At 40.8% G+C, this 20,648-nt stretch overlaps 1 protein-coding gene across 3 annotated transcripts in view; it reads left to right on the top strand.

Annotated features, from left to right (window-relative positions):
• BICC1 (BicC family RNA binding protein 1) overlaps window positions 1–19,396 on the top strand; it is a 354,730-nt gene extending 335,334 nt beyond the window's left edge. For all 3 annotated transcript variants that reach the window (XM_073596315.1, XM_073596317.1, XM_073596316.1), the window contains exons 20-21: window positions 8,570–8,669; window positions 16,512–19,396. In XM_073596315.1, coding sequence (XP_073452416.1) covers window positions 8,570–8,669; window positions 16,512–16,642 — 231 coding nt within the window. In that variant the 3' untranslated portion in view covers window positions 16,643–19,396. The remainder of the gene's footprint in view (window positions 1–8,569; window positions 8,670–16,511) is intronic.
• Window positions 19,397–20,648: the final 1,252 nt, after the last annotated feature.

Genomic DNA, 20,648 nt, shown 5'->3' with positions numbered 1-20,648 from the left:
GGCCCCCTTCCATTTGAATATGGAAATATGACATGACTAGTGCACTGCAGCAAAAAAAATGGGCGCGGTTTATATTGTGCTGATTATTGGTCATGGCTTAAAAGGGTGTGGTTAACTGAGGCAACTTACATAGCATAGAACACAGTGCTGGTATTTGTAATAGTCATGGACAATTCAAGAGTGTATATTGTATGTTTTTTTATTTTGTACAGTGGCAGCTGCTGCTCAATTTTCCCCACCGCCAGCTAGCCAACCACCCCAGGTGCTTACCCACCCATCACTCGATCGCTGCTTCACTTGCCCATCGCCCGCCAGCCCCACACTTACCCCATCTAGGTTGGCTCCCCCACGCGTCTTCTCCCAAGTGCTGGCGGTTGCTTCACCTCCTGGCCGGACTCAGGACAAAGGTCTAATGGCTGATCAGGACTTAGGACTCCTGGCCAATCAGGTCTCAGGACCTGCTTCCTGATTGGCCAGGAGGAGAAACAGGAAGACATTAGCAAATATTTGATAATGTCACACAACTGGGTGGGCTCTGAGCACACTGCTTTGTGCCCCAAGCCCACCCTTTTTGAAAAAAATTAGACTCTCGGGCTCTAATCATGTGCTTAAAAAAAAAAAAAAACATTCAAATCCATGCATTCGGCTCCCCATATGTATATTAGGGGCGGCACCCCCTATACCCCATATGAGCCGCCAAAACTGATTTTGTATGTACCTGGTGTGTTGCAAACCACTGCCCTTACTCTGTAATCTATCATAAGAAGTAGTTTTCACATAGTGAAGAGCACCCAAGAAAGACCCTTCTGGGGCCTTTCTTGGGTGCTCTTGCCCATGCAGAGCCCTCCCTTTTGTGTTCAAATGGGTTACTCCCTTGAAAGGATCTCTTTAAGAATGGAACCTTCTTCTGTCTGTCAGCCCTGGCAGCTGTGTTTCTACCTTGACCCGCTATTTTTCCTATGTTTCCTATGTTACATGGGGCATCCAGTATCCTGGAAGTGAGTCCTTTTTGCTTCCCTTATCGCCTTCTGTGGAAATGTCATTCTTCCTCCCTATGTACTGCCTTGACGACCTATCAAACACGCCTTACAGGTGAAGTCAGGACTGTCACCTATTCCCTTGTCAACTGACTCCTCTTCTGTTCCCCACAGAGCAGTCCTTCAGTGAGATTGCTACCTTCTTTTCCACCCAGCTGGCAGGTTATTTTGCCTTTTTTTTTTTTTCCCTGGGACTTCTGCTCTCAGGGGAACAAGTCCCTCTTTCCCTACATGAACTCATTCTTGCAAAAATGTTGGGGTTCTTTACAACATCCAGCCTTGAAAAAGAAACAAGGGAACCACACTTTTATATCGTAAATCACCATAGTGGATAAACAAATAAATCTTCATTTAAATTATAAAAATACATAAAAATTTTTTAGTTCATGTATAGATCCCACACGTGAATAACCCTCCTCGGTGAGTATAGGAAAGGTTCCTCTCCACCACCATGCTGACAGACAATGGATTCACCAGACTTAATTGCCCCCTATTACAGCGAGTCAAATTGCACATATGGGAAAATCCAAGAAGTTATAAATGAGATCACAGGAATGAATCCAAACCGCTGCTGTCATGCATTCAGTATATATATAAAGATACCGTATTCAAAGCTCCAGTGTTGCCATATAGGGAGGAAGAGGAAAAGATACTCGCATGATGCAGTATTTCAAATCCTTTATTTAAAAAGAAGGTTGTATTGCACTTACATCAAAGACGACAAGGATCAGCATCCACCTGCTTTCCAGCTGACCGGAACTTGCGTATCTCAAACGCTACCCAATGCCGTTTCGTCAGCCTATATCTGAAATCTTTAGCGGTACATCAGCATGTATTGTATAGGAATAGTATTGTATAGTGCAATACAACCTTCTTTTTAAATGAATGACTTGAAATACTGCACCATGCGAGTATCTTTTCCTCTCCCTCTCTATATGGCAACACTGGAGCTTTGAAATATATATATATATATATATATATATATATATATATATATATATATATATTATACTGATTCTTGTGACCTCATGTATAACATCTTGGATTTTCCCATATGTGCAATTTGACTCCCTGTAATAGGGGTCAATTAAGTCTGGTGAGTGCATTGTCTGCATGGTGGTGGAGAGGAACCTTTCCTATACTCACTTAGGAGGGTTATTCTCATGTGGGATCTATACATGGACTTCACAATTTTTATGTATTTGTATCATTTAAATGATTTATTTGTTCACTATGGTGATTTAGGATATGTAATTTGATACAAGAGTGCAGTGCCTTTGTTTCTTTTTCACATTATAGGTGTTTTTCTACACTTTACAAAATGCATCTCTTTATTGTGGTTTGTTTTTTGGTTACTGGTTTGCGTGTGTTTGGAACCATTGGTTTCTATATTTCCAACATCCAACCTTGGTTTTTTACTTCGAGGTCGCAGAGCCTTCGCCTGTTTTTCTGTTCACATTTTCAAAACCATGTTTTTGCTGTTTGGAAAAGTTACATCTATGATGCAGCTTCACCAAAAGAGGTAAATAAATTGTTGAAGCATATGCAAACTGTTCACCTGTGGAAGTATTCGTAAAGCGAGCTTATTTTAGCATAGTTTTTCTGCCTGTGTGATGTTATACGGCTGCACGGCATAATCAGGTTGACATTTTTTACAAGACCTCATGCTCTGTGCCACCGCCCCACCATCCTGTCTGCTCTTTTGGACATCTGACTTTCACCACACTGGTGATGTACACCTTGTGCTTTCCTCTTATAAGCACACCCTAATTGGTCTTATCTCCTGGCTATCAACTTACATTGCAGGCCCTCTCCCTACAACTCTAATGTTTTGGGTAATTAAAACAATCTGAATTTAAAATGTTATCTTTATTTAAAAAGATATGTACATTTCCTAGAGGGTTCTTCTATGTCCGCCTTGCATTCTTTTTAAAGCCACTTTGGGTTTTTAAATTGCTTAATTAATCCATTGGTTTTGTTTGTGTTTTGTATTAATGTCTGTTGACGCCATCATAAGTAGCTGAACTCATGCACTGTTAGTTAAACTCACTCTGTAGTGTTTTATAGACTGTGGAAAGTCCAACTTGTTTCTGGCAAATGATAATCTGTGTAACAGAGTGGTATTCTCAAGTATACAAAAATAAAGTCCGTACTTGTCAAACATTGACCAGTCTAAATGTTGAACTGACACAATTTAGCCTTTCCTTTGGGTTATGATTGCGTAAATGGAATATTATGATCTGGAAATAATGTGTGCCTATTATAACAGCTGTGAAGAGAGTTTCTCAAGAAAATAAAGAATACTGTCTGTGTTTACGCTCCTGTTTTGGTTTTCTACTCCAACAATGGCACGTTTAGGCCTTTTGCACAAGATACTCACGTTTGAGCATCTACTTTTTAAGATGTTTTGTTTTGTATGTATTTGCGCACATATGCATTTGCGCGCATTTTTACGAAAGCGTATTCTCGCATCCTTATTCTGCGGTATATAAATGGGCATTTGCACACATTTGTGCGCAATCGCGCACATGATGCCTCAATTACTGACCAAAAATGCAGATTTTTTCTTTATTTTTTTTACTGAAGAGTGCACGGTGCTTGTTTATGTGCCTGTGTGCATAGGCACATTATAATTAATGGGCTGTGTTTTAGCTCAGTAAAAAAGCTGTACTGAGCTTTTTCATGCTGCAGTGTGCAAGAGACCTAAAGTGTATTTCCACCTATTAAACCTAAGTAGTTTAAGGGGTGCTGGTTAGTCCTGTGATAAAAAGATGAGACCATTACAGATACTGGGGTTTGGGAACAGTGAGGAAGGTACAATTATATTCAGACTTGGGGGTGCAGTAGCACAGCAAGATAAAAGTGTAGGGTAGTCTACATAAAACTCTGGCCTTAAATGCAAAAGGTAGTGGATAATGGAATGGAAGCCATGACATGCAGTGATCACAAGCTAGAATTGACAAGAACTGATTATGAGCTGTAATTTCAGGAGGGCTTAAGCAATTCCTCCAACCAAACAGGGAACATTGTCAGTTGGTGAGTAGGCTAGCATATCAAAAAGGCAATTAGTCTTATAGGCTGCATTCACATCTGAGCGTGGCATTTTGGAGCGCTTTTCCGGCGTGTTTTACGCGTTTCTTTGTGCGATATGTTGCGCTTTTATGAGTGACTTGTGCCTTTGTATGCTGCGTTTTTTGGGCTTTGGCCTTTTTTTTTTTTTTTTTTAGCCAATCGAGAAAACTATTATCTGTTGCATAATTTGTTGCTAGGTAATTTCAGCTTTTTTAGCTTTTCCATTAGCTTTTATTCTTTTATTATTAATTCTATAATGTTTTTTCGTTTAGGTTAGGATTAGGAGTTAGGGCTAGGGTTATTTTTATTTAGTTTTAGTTTTTTTTTTTTTTTTTTTTTTTATATGCATAATAAATTAATAAATGTAAAATACATACACAAATAATCATAAATAAATTCAATAAATATGAAGTAACAATAAATAATTAACCCTTAACTTTAACCCTTACTCCTTGAAAAAATTAAATAAACACCCTAACACAAAATAAATTATTATTGTATTGTTTTTGAGTTTAGGTGTTGTTTTATTATTAGTATTATTTATTAATAATAATGTGTTTCTCTTTTTTTAAGGTTAGAGGTTAATTATTATTAATGTATTACATATTATTTAGTCTACTTATTTATGGTTATTTTTAGTTATGTATTTTACATTTATTCATACATTACTTTTTTACAATTTATCCATGTGAGCAGAAAATTGTGCAAAAATGCGTGACAAAATGCAGGAATGCGCACTAAAACACGCGTTTCCATTCATTTCTATGAGAATAAAAATGCGCTGAAAAATGCTCACATCTGCTCGATTTTGAGCTACAGAAAAAAGCTCCAGAACTTTTTTGAGCTTCAGGCGTTTGGCTTGGGTTGACTTGGAGTGGAGATTCCCCCCCCCCCAGCGTTTTGAAGCTTGAAGCTTCAAAACACTGAGGTGTGAATGCAGCCTTAGAGTGGATCATAGGTTGAAATTGCCAAAAGGCAATGATTTTACACTGCAGTAGAACAGGGGTCCACAGGTACAGGAAAGTAGCTTTAGGTGTGTATTGTGTCATTGCAGGTTTATTTTGGATTCATTCGAAAACAAGCCAAAAACACTCAAATCTGCCTGATTCAAGCTACAAAAAAAGCTCCAGAATTTTTTGAGCTTCAGGAGACTTAGAGTGGAGATGTGAACCATCAACCATAGAGAAGAATTTTTTTTTTCCCCTCCAGCATTTTGGTGCTACCACATACTACCACTTTTGACCTCCATTGTACAGTGTAGGTGGGCACTAAAAATGCATCTTTTATCAAGTTGGTCGTTCTTGCTATCACCTCTGTGCAGAGAATTTCCAAATTGGCAGCCTTATTCTGTGCAGAGTTCTTTCTAGTACTGCACGAGCACAATGTTGTCCTGAGACCTCTAAAGCCTCTTTCCTTCCTAAAGTGGTCTCTTCCTTCCACCTCAGTTGGGTATTGTCCTTCCCTCCTATTATGTCCCCTTAACATCCAGGGGAAAATTCTCTCCACTGTCTTCACATGACACATGCTGTTATGCAATCAATTTCCTCTAATTGCCAAGGGTTCCCAAAGGGGACTTCCTGCTTATCTAATCCACCTAGCAATGGGAAGAGAGAAGTCATGATTCTACCCTGTAGTCCATAGGAAAGGGTTCCTCCCTTCCCTGATAAGGCACACTCTACCAGATCTGGTATGTGGGCTTTTCAGCATCAGACATCTGTTTCTCAGTATTGCAAGGCTGCCACGTGGTCTGTTATTCACACATTTGTTGCATGTTGAGGTTTACCAGGTGGATGTTTCAGGCTTCTTCTGAAGCCATTTTTTATACTTAAACGTGTGTGCATATACCCATGCACCAAAAGCCAACAGGAGGATCAATGCCTAAAGTTTATTAGGATTTTAATGGTAGGTTTGTTGTGTGCATGCGTGTGTTTGTGTTGTTTTTGAATACTATTAGGATGGGGACCATGAACACTCATAACCCTCCAAAGATGGACTAGGAGCTTCGAGAATATATGTCAATGTCTCCTGTCAAGAATTGTGGCACTGTTGATTGGGAGGTTCAGATGTAAAGGGAAGGGGAACTCTGCGAGTTCAGGTGTAAAGGGGAACTCTGCGAGTTCAGGTGTAAAGGAACCCCTGTGATGATTAAATATATACAATTAGAATTGTTTGTTTACAAAATATATGTACAGTGTATACTACAAAAATATTTGCTGTGCACCGCTAAAGTCTTCAAGTTTGGCTTAAAGAAAAGGTGGCAACCCTTCCCAAGACATCAGGAAGGAGTCCAGCTGCAGGACCATAATAAAGGGCCCCGCAGTGGGAGAAAAGGACCTGGGTTAATTGGAAAGGGCCCTGGGATCAGAGGTCAGTGGGGCCATTCATGGTTTCTTGCACCGGGGCCCTGAGGTTTCTAGTTACGCCTCTGCTACAGCAGAGGCACAAATAAAAAGTAGGGTTAGAGACCCGCTAAGATAATCAATATAGCAAGCCTCTTAAATGTCATGGTCCCCCTCCCACTGCTATGGTGTAATATCAGCAAAGCCCCCCAGAGGTGAAACCTGGCTGAACCTCTCAATATATTTCTTTGGGGTTAGTCAACTAGTGGCGTAGATGTTGCAATTATAGTCGGTGACTAGAGAGCCTGATTTGTTTAAATATAAACTGCAGAGGGCTGACTATATTATCCAAAGCCAAGAGGTACTTCTATGTGATGTCCTAATTTTATCATTTGAGGGTTGTTTGATGTACCCTAAGGGAGGGTCAACAGATTTTCTTTTAGTGTTGTTAATTGCGGTTTTGGCTGAACCTTCCCAATCCACAGTGCCACAATTTTGGTCAGGAGAAATTGTGAAATATATTCTCTAATCTCCTAGTCCATCTTTGGAGGGTTATGAGTGTTCATGGTTCCCATCCTAATAATAATCAAAAATAACACACACCACAATCCTACAATTTATTAAATACTAACAAGCATTCTGATAAGCGTTCGGTATCAAGTGGCTTTTGGTGCATGGGTATACACACCCTTGTTTCTTGTTTGAAGTGGTTGTAAACCCTCACATATACCCAGTGAAGTGAATAGCCTCAGATGGTACATAGAAATGAAACATATCCTCCCACATAAGTTTTACTTGTAATATCTGCTGTGTTCAGCTTTCTACATTCTTTGGAATGTGCACATCGTTTTAAAAATCTTTCTTCCTCTTTCAGCAGCACATAGGGGGTTGGGGGGGAGAGCATGCTCCCCCGGCATGCAGCGTGCACTCACAATATCTCATGCACAAAATGACATACAGGTACATAGTTTTGCGCAGGTGGGCTGCCCTGCCGCAGTATATATGCAGTGGGCAGTCCGGAAGTGGTTAATAATCACTTTTCAGAGCTGAAAATATGTTTTTTTCGACTACATTTTATTGTTTATAGCAACCTTTTTCAACCAGGGTGCCTTGAGGTTTCTTCAGGGGTGCCTTAGCAAAATGCCTAAAAAATGCCTAAAAACGTATCAAACATTGTATACAAGCCAGCAGACACTGGCATTCTAACAACCAATGCTATCAGTTAATAAGGAGGATGTCTGTTGCCTTCACAGCATCCTTGTTTGACCTTCCTGTGCCCTTCTTCCTTAGCATTGGGGTTAAAATGGGGTGCCTTGTGTCTGTCCATAATTTTAAAGGGTGCCTTAAGATTGTCTATAATTTTAAAGAGTGCCTTGACTGAAAAAAGGTTGAGAAACACTGGTTTATAGTGACCTTTCTTCTAACCAGAGGTTTAAAGAAAAGTTAGTTAAAATTGGTCATTCTGTTTTATTTTACTTGAATTTTGGACCAAAATTGTTAGCTTTAGCAAGAGGATGTTGGTTTATGAATGAACACCTTTTGAACATTGTCAGCTATGTAACTACTATATGCTCTAGTTATTAGTATAACTTTATAGGCTGGATGGGAACTATCATTTTAAACCACAGAAGAAATAGTGGTAACCTGATGATGTCATAGTGAAGTAGATTGCTTATTATGATTCTGTTTATCATTTGAGCCTTTCTAGCTCATTAACTAAGCAGTAGCTTTCCAAATGGCAGTGTGGTAGGTACTATTTACTTACTATTTAGGTACATTGCACTTAGGTCCATTAAGCGTCAAAAGAAAAGCCCATTATTTTTTACAGTGTAAAGAACCTCTAATCCAAAAAAATATTCTGTGAAAACAGCTAATGTACACATATATTGCACAGATATAAGAATAGCAGCAAAGTAAGAGGTATTTTATTTCTGGAAAAAATGGACCGTAAACCGAGTACTTGAAAAAAACATCTCACCACACTAATACTTTTTTCAAATAGTTTTTGATAATATCATTTTTTCCAGTTGTCTTGAAGTTCTTTTAAATCAGAAATTTTGTTGGCAAAATACCAGAAATATGACACATCAACAATAATATAATTTAAATCTTTTCTTGTAGATTGATCTACAGACATTCCTTACACTGACAGATCAAGATTTAAAAGAACTTGGAATAACGACGTTTGGTGCAAGAAGAAAAATGTTGCTGGCTATCTCAGGTATAACATGAAATGGCATAAATTAGACCACATGCTGTCCATTATATACAGTAGAGAGTTATAAACTGTATAAGGAATAAAATCTATCTTTCTTTCTTGTACATGATGGGACACAGAGCACCATAGTAATTATAGGCACCTTCAGGTGATGGACACTGGTATATACCGAATACAGGAAGTTCACTCCCTATATAACCCCCTTTCCTACCAGGAGTACCTCAGTTTTTTTGCCAGTGTCTAAGGTGTTGGCCACGAGTGAAGATGTGCTCTGAGGAGCTCCACTGGAGGGATCCTTGCTGGATTTAAATAGCCTCCACAGACCGGATCCATCCAAAGTGCCACTGAGGTCAAGGTAGATGTTACACGGGCCTCGTATACGAAGAACGAGGTTTTGCCTGTAATGCCTCTCCTTGCAGGCCTGGACCCCAGGACCCAGGACTTCTTGGTCATGCTTACATTACATAAAGATTTTCCTGGCGGGGTGCTAATACAGGTCCAAGGGAGCGGAACCCCTGATAAAAGGGGACCCGGTCCTTGAAGGTTTGCTAACACAGCCGGCAATGATGGGTGAAGGTTGGATCAGTCTGTTAATTCAGCAGAATCCTGCGGCAAGGATAAGGTAAGGAAGAAGCCTAGGAACTATAAAAGTCCACCTATGGTTTTCTTCTTTAGGGAAAAAATGTTGTCATGCCTTAATTCTCCACTAGAGGGAGTATATGCACATACCTTAATCTGTTGTCTTCACTTCAGCTCAGTGTCAGTCCGTGTGTGGCAGCAGCAGCAGCTTGCACAGTGGGGATTCCTCTTGAGGTAAGAGATCTGCCATCCTGCATTTCTCCCCGCTGGAGGGACCAAGAGGGTTAGGGTTCAACAATGTTGCTACCCCCCTTGCAATACCCCCCTCGGGGGGGTGTAGAGGTCCCGGTTTTCGGCTCCACAGGTTTTTTTTCTTCCTTCTTGGCATCATTAGACTCTGCCTCAAAACGCCCTCCCCCCTCTCATGATGGGTCTGTGGACCCGTAGGCCGCGCGCAGGAACGTTTTTGAATTTTCAAGCGAAAGGAGGGGGTTGACGGAGGGGACGGGGCCTAGGCGCCTTGTGTAGGACGTAGTGTCCACGAGGATGCATGGCACAACAGCAGGGTTAAGAAATTAACTGGAGCAGTCTCTCTTTGGCTGTATAGTGAGGAGAAGCAAGCCTGGCTACAATTGGGACACAGGAGCGGTGGGGCACGTAAGGGCTGCAAAGAGCATTCCTAATATGCAAAGGACATGTGTTATAGAAGACCAGGATGTTTCAAAAGTGGCCTTCAGCTCTTCTGCATTGTTTGGTCTCATGTCTCTCATCTTTCTCGTGGCAGTGCCCCATAGATTCTCTATGGGGTTCAGGTCAGGTGAATTTGCTGGCCAATCAAGCACAGTATTCCCACGGTCATTGAACCAGGTTTTGTTGCTTTTGGTATTGTGGGCAGGTGCCAAGTCCTGCTGGAAAATGAAGTCCGCATCCCCATAGAGCTCATCTGTGGAAGGAAGCATGAAGTTCTCCAAAATCTCCTGGTATACGGCTGCGTTGACCCTGGACTTAATGAAGCACAGTGGACCAACACCACATGTTTATGACATGGCTCCCCAAATCAACAAAGACTCTGGAAACTTCACACTGGACTTCAAGCATCTTGCAGTGTGTGCCTCTCCATTCTTCCTCCATACTGTGGGTCCTTGGTTTCCAAATGAGATGCAAAATTTGCAATCATCAGAAAAGAAGACTTTGGACCACTGATCAATAGACCAGGTCTGTTTTTCTTTAGCCCAGGTAAGACGCTTCTGACGTTTGTTGTTCAGGAGTGGCTTGACAAGAGGAATATGACATTTGAAGCCCATGTCCAGGATCTGTCTGTGTGTGGTGGCTCTTGATGCACTGACTACAGCCTCAGCCCCCTCCTTCTGAAAGTCCCTAACACTTTTGATTGGACTTTTCCTGACAATACTCTCCAGGCTGCGGTCATCACTGCTGCTTGTGCACCTTTGTCTTCCACACTTTTCCCTTCCACATAACTTTCTATTAATGTGCTTTGATACAGCACTTTGGGAACATCCAACTTCTTTTGCAATTACCTTTTGAGGCTTTCCCTCCTTATGGAGGGTGTCAATGATGGTTTTCTGCTGACCTGCAACTGCCAGGTCAGCAGTCTTTCTCATGATTGTGATTCCCACTGAACCAGACTGAGAGACCATTTAAAGGCTCAGGGACCCTTTGCAGGTGTTATGGCTTAATTAGCTGATTAGAGTGGGACACTTTGAGCCTAGAGTATTGCACCTTTTCACTATGTTCTAATTTTCTGAGATTGTGGATTTGGGGATTTCATGAGCTGTAAGCTGTAATTATGACAAATCACGGCTTTGAACTATCTTGCTTTGCATGTAATGAGTCTATCTCATATATTAGTTTCACCTTTTAAGTTGCATTAGTGAGATAAATGAACTTTTGCACGATATTCTAATTTTTCGAGTATCACCTGTATATATTAGAATCTGGAGGGCTTATGTTTCCTGGTGTGAATCCAAGGGTTGGCACCCTCAGAGATATATCATAAGCAGAATCCTTGCCTTTCTACAATTAGGGGTAGAGATGAAGTTGACCTTGATTACTATTAAGGGCCAAGTCTCAGCTTTATCGGTCTTCTTTCAAAGACCGCTTGCTACACATTCTTTAGTCCGGGATTTTATGCAAGGGGTGATGCAGCTTAATCCGCCAGTTAGATCAGCTTTGAACCCTTGGGACTTGAACTTAGTTTTGTCAGTGTTACAAAAACAGCCATTTGAACCGATACAGCATATTCCCTTAGTCTTTCTGACAAGGAAGTTCATTTTCTTGCTTGCTATATCCTCAGCAAGGAGGGTTTCGGAATTGGCTGCTCTTTCTTGTAAAGAGCCATACTTAATTATTAACGAGGACAGAGTGGTGCTGTGCCCTCATCCAGGTTTTCTGCCAAAAGTGGTCTCAGGTTTTCACCTGAACCAAGATATTGTCCAAATTTTTTTTTTCCAGACTTTTTCCAAAACCATGTTCCAGGGAAGAGAAGTCACTACATTGTCTTGATGTGGTGAGAGCGGTCAAGGTCTATTTAAAGACGACTGCTCAGATCTGGAAGAGTGATGTCTTATTTATACTGCCAGAAAGTCCTAAGAGGGACAGGCAGCGTCGAAATCCACTGTTGCTAAGTGGATTCGCCAAATTATAATTCAGGCTTATGATTTAAGCAGGGCCGTCTTTAATATTGATTGGACCCTGGGCAAAAAATTTCTTGGGCCCCCTCCCACACAGAAATGTGCTGCCCTTTAGTAGATACACAGCAGTTCCATTAATTGTTAATGAAACCTCACGCATCTGCAGACATGTGTCTTGGCACTGTGTGATTTTGAAAAAGGGTTAGGGACTTTCTTCCGCATTTCTAGCGCATAGAGCAACCCATTGAAATTAATAGCCTGCTCTACACGCTACCTACATCTTTATCCACCTTTGCATCATAAAACCCCTGCTAACCTCTGCACCCCAAACTTCCCCCATCATTGCCACTCTAATCCCCCTCCCCTTTAACTCTACCTGCCTCCTCTACTCATCTTTGCACCCACCTTCTATAACCCTTCTTGCTCACCTGTGCACCCCAAGCTGTAATTCCTTCTCTCCCTACCTCTGCACACCCCAAACTACCCTTCCCCACACTAAATTGCTTACCTTTGCAGAACAGTCTGATCTTACGCTGAATGACAACAGTTGTAGGAAGGACTTTCAAGCATGCCCCTTCAGTGGGCAGCATTCAGCAGAAGTGATGGTGAATATGACCTCAGGGGGGCATGATATACGTATGAATGCCACCTCTTTTTGCATATGAATGCTGCCGGTCAGCTGCTATTTACATATGAATGCCGTTATTTACATGTAAACACAGGGTCTGCAGGTGAGTCATCTGTACACAACAATAGGGCTGGGCAGCTTTAGTATCAGAACTTCACACTGAGATATTGGGACATAGCACAGGACTAAAACCTCAAGGGATGAGAGAATTTAAACTGGCATAGTTTGCAAGTATGTGGCAGCTGCTTGGGACCCCACAACAATGACAGGGCCCAGGGCAGCTGCCCCTTTTGCCCTGCCTTAAAAACGGCCCTGGATTTAAGGGGTAAGATTCCACCTTTTCAAGTCAAAGCGCACTCTACCAGGGCGGTTAGTGTTTCTTAGGCAGTGCATCACCAGGCCTCCATGCCTCAGATCTGTAAGGCCGCAACTTGGTCTTCAGTACATACATTCACCAAGTTTTATCAGGTGGATGTAAAAAGGCATGAGGATATCGCCTTTGGGCACAGTGTGCTGCAGGCAGCAGTATAGGTCCTCAAGTCTGGGGGTGCCCTACGGGTTGTGTCTCCCTCCCCTCAAATAACATTGCTATGGGATGTCCCACATAGTGATTACTATGGTGCTCTGTGTCCTCTGATGTACGATAAAGAAAAAAGGGTTTTTACAACAGCTTACCTGTAAAATCCTTTTCTTGGAGTACATCATGGGACACAGAGGTCCCTCCCCTCTTTCTGGGGTTTAGGTATATTGCTTTGCTACCACAACTGAGGTACTCTTGGTAGGGTGAGGGGTTATATAGGGAGTGCTTCCTGTATTGGGTATACCAGTGTCCATCACCTGAAGGTGCCTATATACCCACATAGTGATTACTATGGTGCTCTCTGTCCCGTGATGTACTCCAAGAGAAGGATTTTACAGATAAGCTGTTATAAAAATCCTATTTATTTTTTTTTATGCAGTTTTGCTCTTTTTACTACTGGCATGTGGCCATCACCTATCCAATTGCCAGTGGACTTTGTTAAAGCGGTTGTAAACCCCCCCCCCCCCCCCCCAAAAAAAAAAACCCCTGCAAGACAAAGGCATAATGAGCTAGTATGCATCGCATTATGAAATACTTGCCTTAGAAAGGAGCTCTCTCATCTGCGCCCGCACACCGCTGAGACGGCTGACCTTTTTCCTGAAGTTTCTTCCAGGTTTTTGGGCTCTGGCACTGTGATTAGCCAGAGCCACAATGACATCACTCCTGCGTGCACAGGCAGCCATTTCTTCAGAGCGCACGGATGGTGTTGGCGTATATAGTAAATAGTAAAACGGTGCAAGTTTAGGAGATATTTACAGTACCTACAGGTAAGCCTTATTATAGGCTTACCTGTAGGTACAATTAAAAAGGAAGACTTTACTTTCTCTTTAAGAATCTCTAAATGTGAAGTAATCTTCTGTGTGCATTCAGGTTGATCATTTTATGACTGACTTAAGAAATTGGTGTCAAACATTTGGTAAACCACTATGATAATTTTTACAGGAAATCTCTCTATTGAGCGACATATATAAACAAACTCAACTTACTTGTTCCATCATTTACATTATCTTTCTATTAGGCCACCTCTTCCGATGTAGATGTAATTGTGTTTATTTCATCAAGTGCAGCTCGATAAAGCTGTTTGTTTGACTTTTTGGCATGATACGGCGTTCTTAAGTACTGGTTTATTGACTGAAAAGATTGTTGTGACGGCTGAACTTGTAATTGTGAAAATCCATACAAATCTGATATTGATAATTTTTTAGAACTTGCTGGCTCTTTAAAATGCAATTTCTACATAAGCAGTCATCAAAGGCTTCAGTCTGCCTTTAAAGCTCAGCTGTATTAGTAATTAAAAAACTGCTGCTCCATAACTGTAGGTGTCAGCCCTAAAACACCACCTAATCTGATCTGCAGATTCCAGCCATTTTCATAGTTTGAGAACAAACATGTCTTGCCCCACTTCCGAAGAGGAAATGCTCCACCCTCTGGCTAGGATGATCAGGCTTATAGAATTGCATTGAAAGATGTATGGTGGGTGCCCACCTGTCTACTATTACCAGGAAGTCACTTTTCATGTCAGATTTGAGGGCTCTCATGACTTTGTGGCAGGTTCAAAGCAGTTTTTTTATGTGGACCCATCATATCAGATGCTCAAAGGTGTACATTTAATACCTAGCATGGGTAGATCCAATCTTTAAAGCCTAATAAAAAATCAGTTGCTAGTCTTTCTGCCCCCCCCCCCCTTACTCCCATTCCTCCCTCCTAGCACACATCCTCATCCCCACTCCCATTCCTCCCTCCTAGCACAAATCCTTCCCCCTTAAATTTCCCATCCTAGCATCAATAATCCCCAATCTCCCCCCACTAGCACAAGCCCCCTAAAGGCCTCCCTCTTACCACAAATCCTCTTCCCCCAACACAAATCCTCAAATCACCATCCCTAGCACCCATCCTAATTTCCCTTCCTAGAACAATTCTTATCCTCTGCCACCCTCCAACTTCCCCCTCCCAACAGAAATCTCTCCTCCCATCTTCTCGTGGTGCCCCCCCCAAAATGATACCACAGTGCCCAGGGCAGCGACCCCTTCTGCCCACCCCTTGTCCTGGCCCTGTCTTTTCGGCTACATATTAATTTCTAAATCTTAGCCATAGTCTATCTTCACTACCTTCTTACAGCAATTACCCAGAAAGTCTAAATACAACTGTGCAACCCAATAGGCACCAGCGTTAAATCCAGTACACTCAGTAACAGTACTAGTCTGAAACACAATCTCTGTCACCTTTGTCTGCAATGCAAGTCTGCGTAATTGCACTTGTAATGAGGGCTATGGCTGCTTCTCAGCTATGCCACCAGAGTGCACTGGAAAGGCAGAAAGCCACATTTTCACTGAGCAAAAGGTACTTTGATTGTCAAGGCAGAAGGTTTTTTATCTTAAAGCGGAGTTCCACCCAAAAGTGGAACTTCCGCTTTAAGCACTCCTCGCTCCCTGACATGCCACAATTGGCATGTCATTTTTTGGGGGGGTGTGTGCCTCCTTTTTAGTTGGACTTCCTGTCCTACTTCCTCCTTCCTCTTCTTGGCTGCCTAGGCGACTCCTCCTCTCGCCCTAGGTGGCCCCTCCCTGCCAGCGATCTTCTGGGGCACATCATGGGTCCCAGAAGATTGCCCTGGCCAATAGCAGAGCGCAGTGCGCACTCGGCCGTGAAGCCGTAAGCTGTCACGGCCGGGTGCCCACAGTTGCTATGACGGCACCACGGAGAGGAGGGGGGAGGAGCAAGGTTCTGGGCGCCCGCATCGCTGGACTGTGGGACAGGTAAGTATCTATTAAAAGTCAGTAGCTATACTTTTCGTAGGTGCTGACTTTTAATAAACTAAAATAATGGGTGAAACTCCACTTTTTAATACATTCTATAAATTAAGATAAAAAAAGCCTTCTGTCTGCAGCAGCCCCCCTAATACTTATCTGAGGTCCCTCTAGATCCAGCGATGTTTCAGGAATGTCTCAGCTGCCCAGGACTCCTCTCCTCATTGGCTGAGCCAGCAGTGTGGTGCCATTGGCTCCTGCTGCTGTAAATCAAAATTAGTCAGCCAATGAGGAGAGAAAGGGGGCAAGGCCTGGCTGCAGCTCCATGTCTGAATGGACACGGAGAGCTGTGACTCAGCTCAGGTGCCCCCATAGCAAGCTGCTTGCTGTGGGGGCACTTAACAGGATTAGAGGGGCCAGGAGAGCCAAAGAGGGACCTAAGAAGAGGATCCGGGCTGCTCTGTGCAAATCCACTACACAGGGCAGGTAAGTATAACAGGTTTGTTGTTTTTAAACAAAAAAAAAAGACTTTACAATCACTTTAAGCCATTTTTTGTACTTCAATTAGGCTTTAAGCCCATGGAAAACAACCCTGCTGGTCTTACCAGTGAGATGTTTGGTAGAGATAAAGCTAATATGTATGGTTTTATTTTGTAACAGAACTGAACAAAAATCGAAGGAAGCTGTTTGAGCCAACCAATATTCGCTCTTCGTTCCTGGAGGGAGGAGCTAGTGGAAGACTTCCGCGCCAGTATCACTCAGACATAGTCAGTGTCAGCGGTCGCTGGTAGCAGTCAGTAACATGACTTGACAGAGTGCATAGAACATCATGGCTGACCTTAGAACATCATGGCTGACCTGTGAACCAGCATTGCTGTATATAACTTTTTACCATCAGCACTTTAATGTCAAGGTACCACGGACCAAAGCAATGAGATCACATGTGTGCCTGATCTATTGGACTCTTGTTTATAATGCCAAAATGAGGGATATATTTTTCATTCATCTATCTAGACTGGACCGAATTGCAATAGGGGAAAAAAGAAAAAAAAATTAATGATTTTATGTTTTAGTATTTTATGTATAACTTCATTGTATGCACTGAAATTTTTACCTTTATTGAGTGAAGAAATAATCTGATATTCGAGGGCATGACTTAATGGTTTTATTGTGAAGGAATTTTCTAGTATTCAATAATAATCAAGACGTTTCTGCACTTTACATGCTTCCCATATTGTCTCCTGTGGAAAATACATGTCCTCTCCCTTCCATACAAAACACAATAAGGTCTGGTTTATAAAAAAATTAAGTTGCTGCAAATAGCAACACAGTTTCCTGTTTTATTTTCTTTATTTTCTTATTTTCTGATTGGATGCACCAAGCAAGTGCCCTGGTTTTCATTTCTTCCAGTTTTTATAAACCAGACCCAGTTTGTCCTTTCTAATCAAGTCATATAGCCTGGTGCATATAGAGTAGCTACCATTTCATCATCTGTAAGTATTGTTAAATATTTGAACTATGCAGGTGTTATGCTGGAAACTGGGAACCATTTACAGGAATCTTATTACTGCTAGATAAGATTTTTTTTTTATGTTTAATTCTGTTATTTAATATTTTACGAACGCTTACAATGAAACAAGTTCACTGTAACAGATGAAAAGACCAATGTGGACTTTGTAGTTAGTTTTCGTTTGCACTTCTCCCCATAACATCAAAGAAGAATGAAAAGCAGGAGATGAAATATGCAAGATATTACATTTATTTATATAGAGTACATGGTTATATCCATCTCCTTATCTACAAGCTGGTTAATTTTTCTGTCATTCTAAGATTTAGGACTTAGTACTTCATAGGCCTCAAATTTTATCACCAATACAAGTAGCTGTGCCGGTTGAAATGTTAGTTGTATGTTGGGGATAAATACATTTCATGAATTGATAGTCGAGGATGAATTCTGTTCATTGAGATATAAAATCATGTATCAGATGCATCTATTATTGTTAATGTTATACTGTGAAAAATAAGTATGAAGTGTTTAAGTTATGCTAAATGCCACAATGGGAGGATATGAAGACATGCATATGGCAGTTTGGTTACCATGTTGCCTGTTTTTTCTGAAATTTAAGCACTTTGTGAACCACATATAATATGCTTTGCGATCTTTGAGGCACGCTGTGCGTTCCTGACTTCATAGTGTACAAAGCATACAGTGACCTAAAGATAAATTAAATGTTGCATTATCTGCATTAGGATAACCATTTGTTGAACACAGCCATATGGTACCGAAACTGACGTACATGTATGTATGTTCCCAGAAGACTTGGCTACACAAGCACATTTTGGTTGCGCTATTGAAAATTGTTAAAGGAAGGCCTACAGCATAAGCTACACAGGAGTGAAGACCTTCAATTAATCATGCACAAGCATACAGTAAAACAAGTATGTTATTAAATTTCCGATTGCAATATCTGCGTAGCTTGATTCCTATGAATTATTCATAGCATTTGATCAGAGCCTTTTTCCAACGGCACAATGGCGCTACTTAAAAACTCTTATGTAGCCAAGTTTTAAAGGTGTGACTTGAACCTTAGAATATATCATGTGTTGCCTGTTTTTTTAATTTTCTGTCTCTGATTACTTTTCCATATTCCAACTATAGATTTGCATGTACTCTAAAATTCGCTTCTGAAGACTGGTCACCTGTCTTGTTTACAACTAGGAAATCAATAAAGCACAGCAGGGCTGATGTATAGAAATTGGAGGAAAGGAAGCGCATAGGTGTTCATGTTAACCAATCGGGATAAAAAAACAATGGTTAAAACTGTTTTGGTTGATGTGGGCAGCACTTCCATTTTCCCTTTTTATTGTGCATTAAATATTTGTATCCAAGTATACAACAGCAGGGAGACCTTCTACCCAGACAGGTGCCTCATCTATGTCACCATAGGAGCCTGAGAGCATGGCACGGTGAACGGCTGTTCTTTAATTCTCATTAAACTTTTTGCTTTCCTGGGTAAATTGCCACACAGCTATTTGCACACAAAGGGAATGATTGTTTTTGAGGTATCTTTATTAATAAATATATATGTTTTCATTTGCTGCACCAATTTACATGTGTGGACATAAACAATGCAGCTCTAGAATAGATATATTGATTTGTAATAATTCACTATTGTTTGAATGGTGGTTTGGGAGCTTTGCACACTATATTGATAAACCACTTTTTTTTTTTTTTTTTTTTTACTGATTTGTGGTGTTGCGTACTAGTAAGACATTTAATGCCACACAATTTTCTTATTTGAACCCCACTTTTTTAAATACACCTGGGTACTACAACTTTTATATCATTTTTTATTGTTTCCTATGTAGTTTAGATTGTGTTTGACTTGTTTTGATTATAGATTTATATGACAGGGTGTGGCACAGGAATTTTTTTAATCATCACAAAGGTACTGCAAGAGTAATCGGAAGACTTTATATGTAATATAAAAACACATATTCTAAAGAATCTTTCCCTTTCTTCTTTTTTTTTTTTTTTTTTTATATAACAGGATGACACAAAATGACAGTGGTGTTAGTCAGTGCATTGCACACACAAATTAAGTTGATAAATTTCAACATTTGTTACTTTTACATTGTGCCTTGAGAGTGACAAGTTATCTGTAAATGTAGAGCAGATACAGATTGTATTTCATTTCGGGGGGCAAAACTTTTTTTTTTTTTTACTTTTTTAATTAAATGTTGAATGAGACCATTAAATGGAATTTTAACTAATCATGTGTTATGTTCAAGAAAATAAATTTATAACCCCCAATTTTGTGTTTCTTGATTTCATTTTGTTGCTGTGATTAACTATGTTAATACACAAACTAAAGCCTATTGAAACTTTTCTTATATAGGTTTTAAGGTCACATAGTAGTGATAGATGTCTCAGGGTAAGTGATCTGTTGATGGTCTACAGGCGACTGCGCAAACTAGTTACATGCAACCATCATATCAGAACATTTCTTACAGTTGTGCTCAAAAGTTTGCATACGCTTTTTTTTTTTAAACCAAAGGTAAAGTTTATTTATGTTCAAAGTAGGGATGCACCGATGCCGAGTATTTTCATGAGTACTTGTACTCGTGAAAATGCTTCCGATACCAAAAAACAATAATTTGTGGTGCACTGCTCCTGTGTGAACTCAAGCTCAAAATGACAGGCCTGGTTCACATATTAGCGGTGTGGGAAACTGCATAAGACTCGCACAGCAATCGCACTGTATTCCTGTTCAAATCACATGCAATTCTTTGCAGTGCAATTTGCACCCACTTAATTTTGTATGGATGCAAAATTGCACCCCAAAGTATTGGTACTCTATATCGGCGGGTACTTGACCGAAAGAATCGGTACTCATACTCGCCGATAAAAAAAATGAGTATCGGTGTGTTCCTAGTTCAAAGTGTACAAACCAGAGCATTCAACAGGCAGAGGTAAAGAATGACCAGTCTGTACAGCTAACCAAACTACAAAAGAGTAAAAGCGGTACAATTTAGCAATAAAGTCATATAAGACTATAAGTAGGACCGTAGATCTCCTGTTTGAGCATAAGCTTTCAAAAAGATCAGAAAAAAGACATAGACATGGCAAACAGATCTGTGCAGCTACAGAGTGCTGCACTCAGGAAACTTAGTGTAGAGGTAATTCTAACAATATATAATACCAAGTCGAGCAGAGCAAGACCTGGGGTAGCCAACCAGGCTTTCCAAAGTTTATTGTATCATTTTTAAAGAAAACACGAGTAAACAGGCAAAGCA

Source organism: Aquarana catesbeiana, linkage group LG08, assembly GCF_042186555.1.
Source record: "Aquarana catesbeiana isolate 2022-GZ linkage group LG08, ASM4218655v1, whole genome shotgun sequence".
NCBI classification, from domain to species: domain Eukaryota; kingdom Metazoa; phylum Chordata; class Amphibia; order Anura; family Ranidae; genus Aquarana; species Aquarana catesbeiana.
The sequence above is the reverse complement of the archived record's forward strand: the minus strand, read 5'-3'. Positions and strand labels throughout refer to the sequence as shown.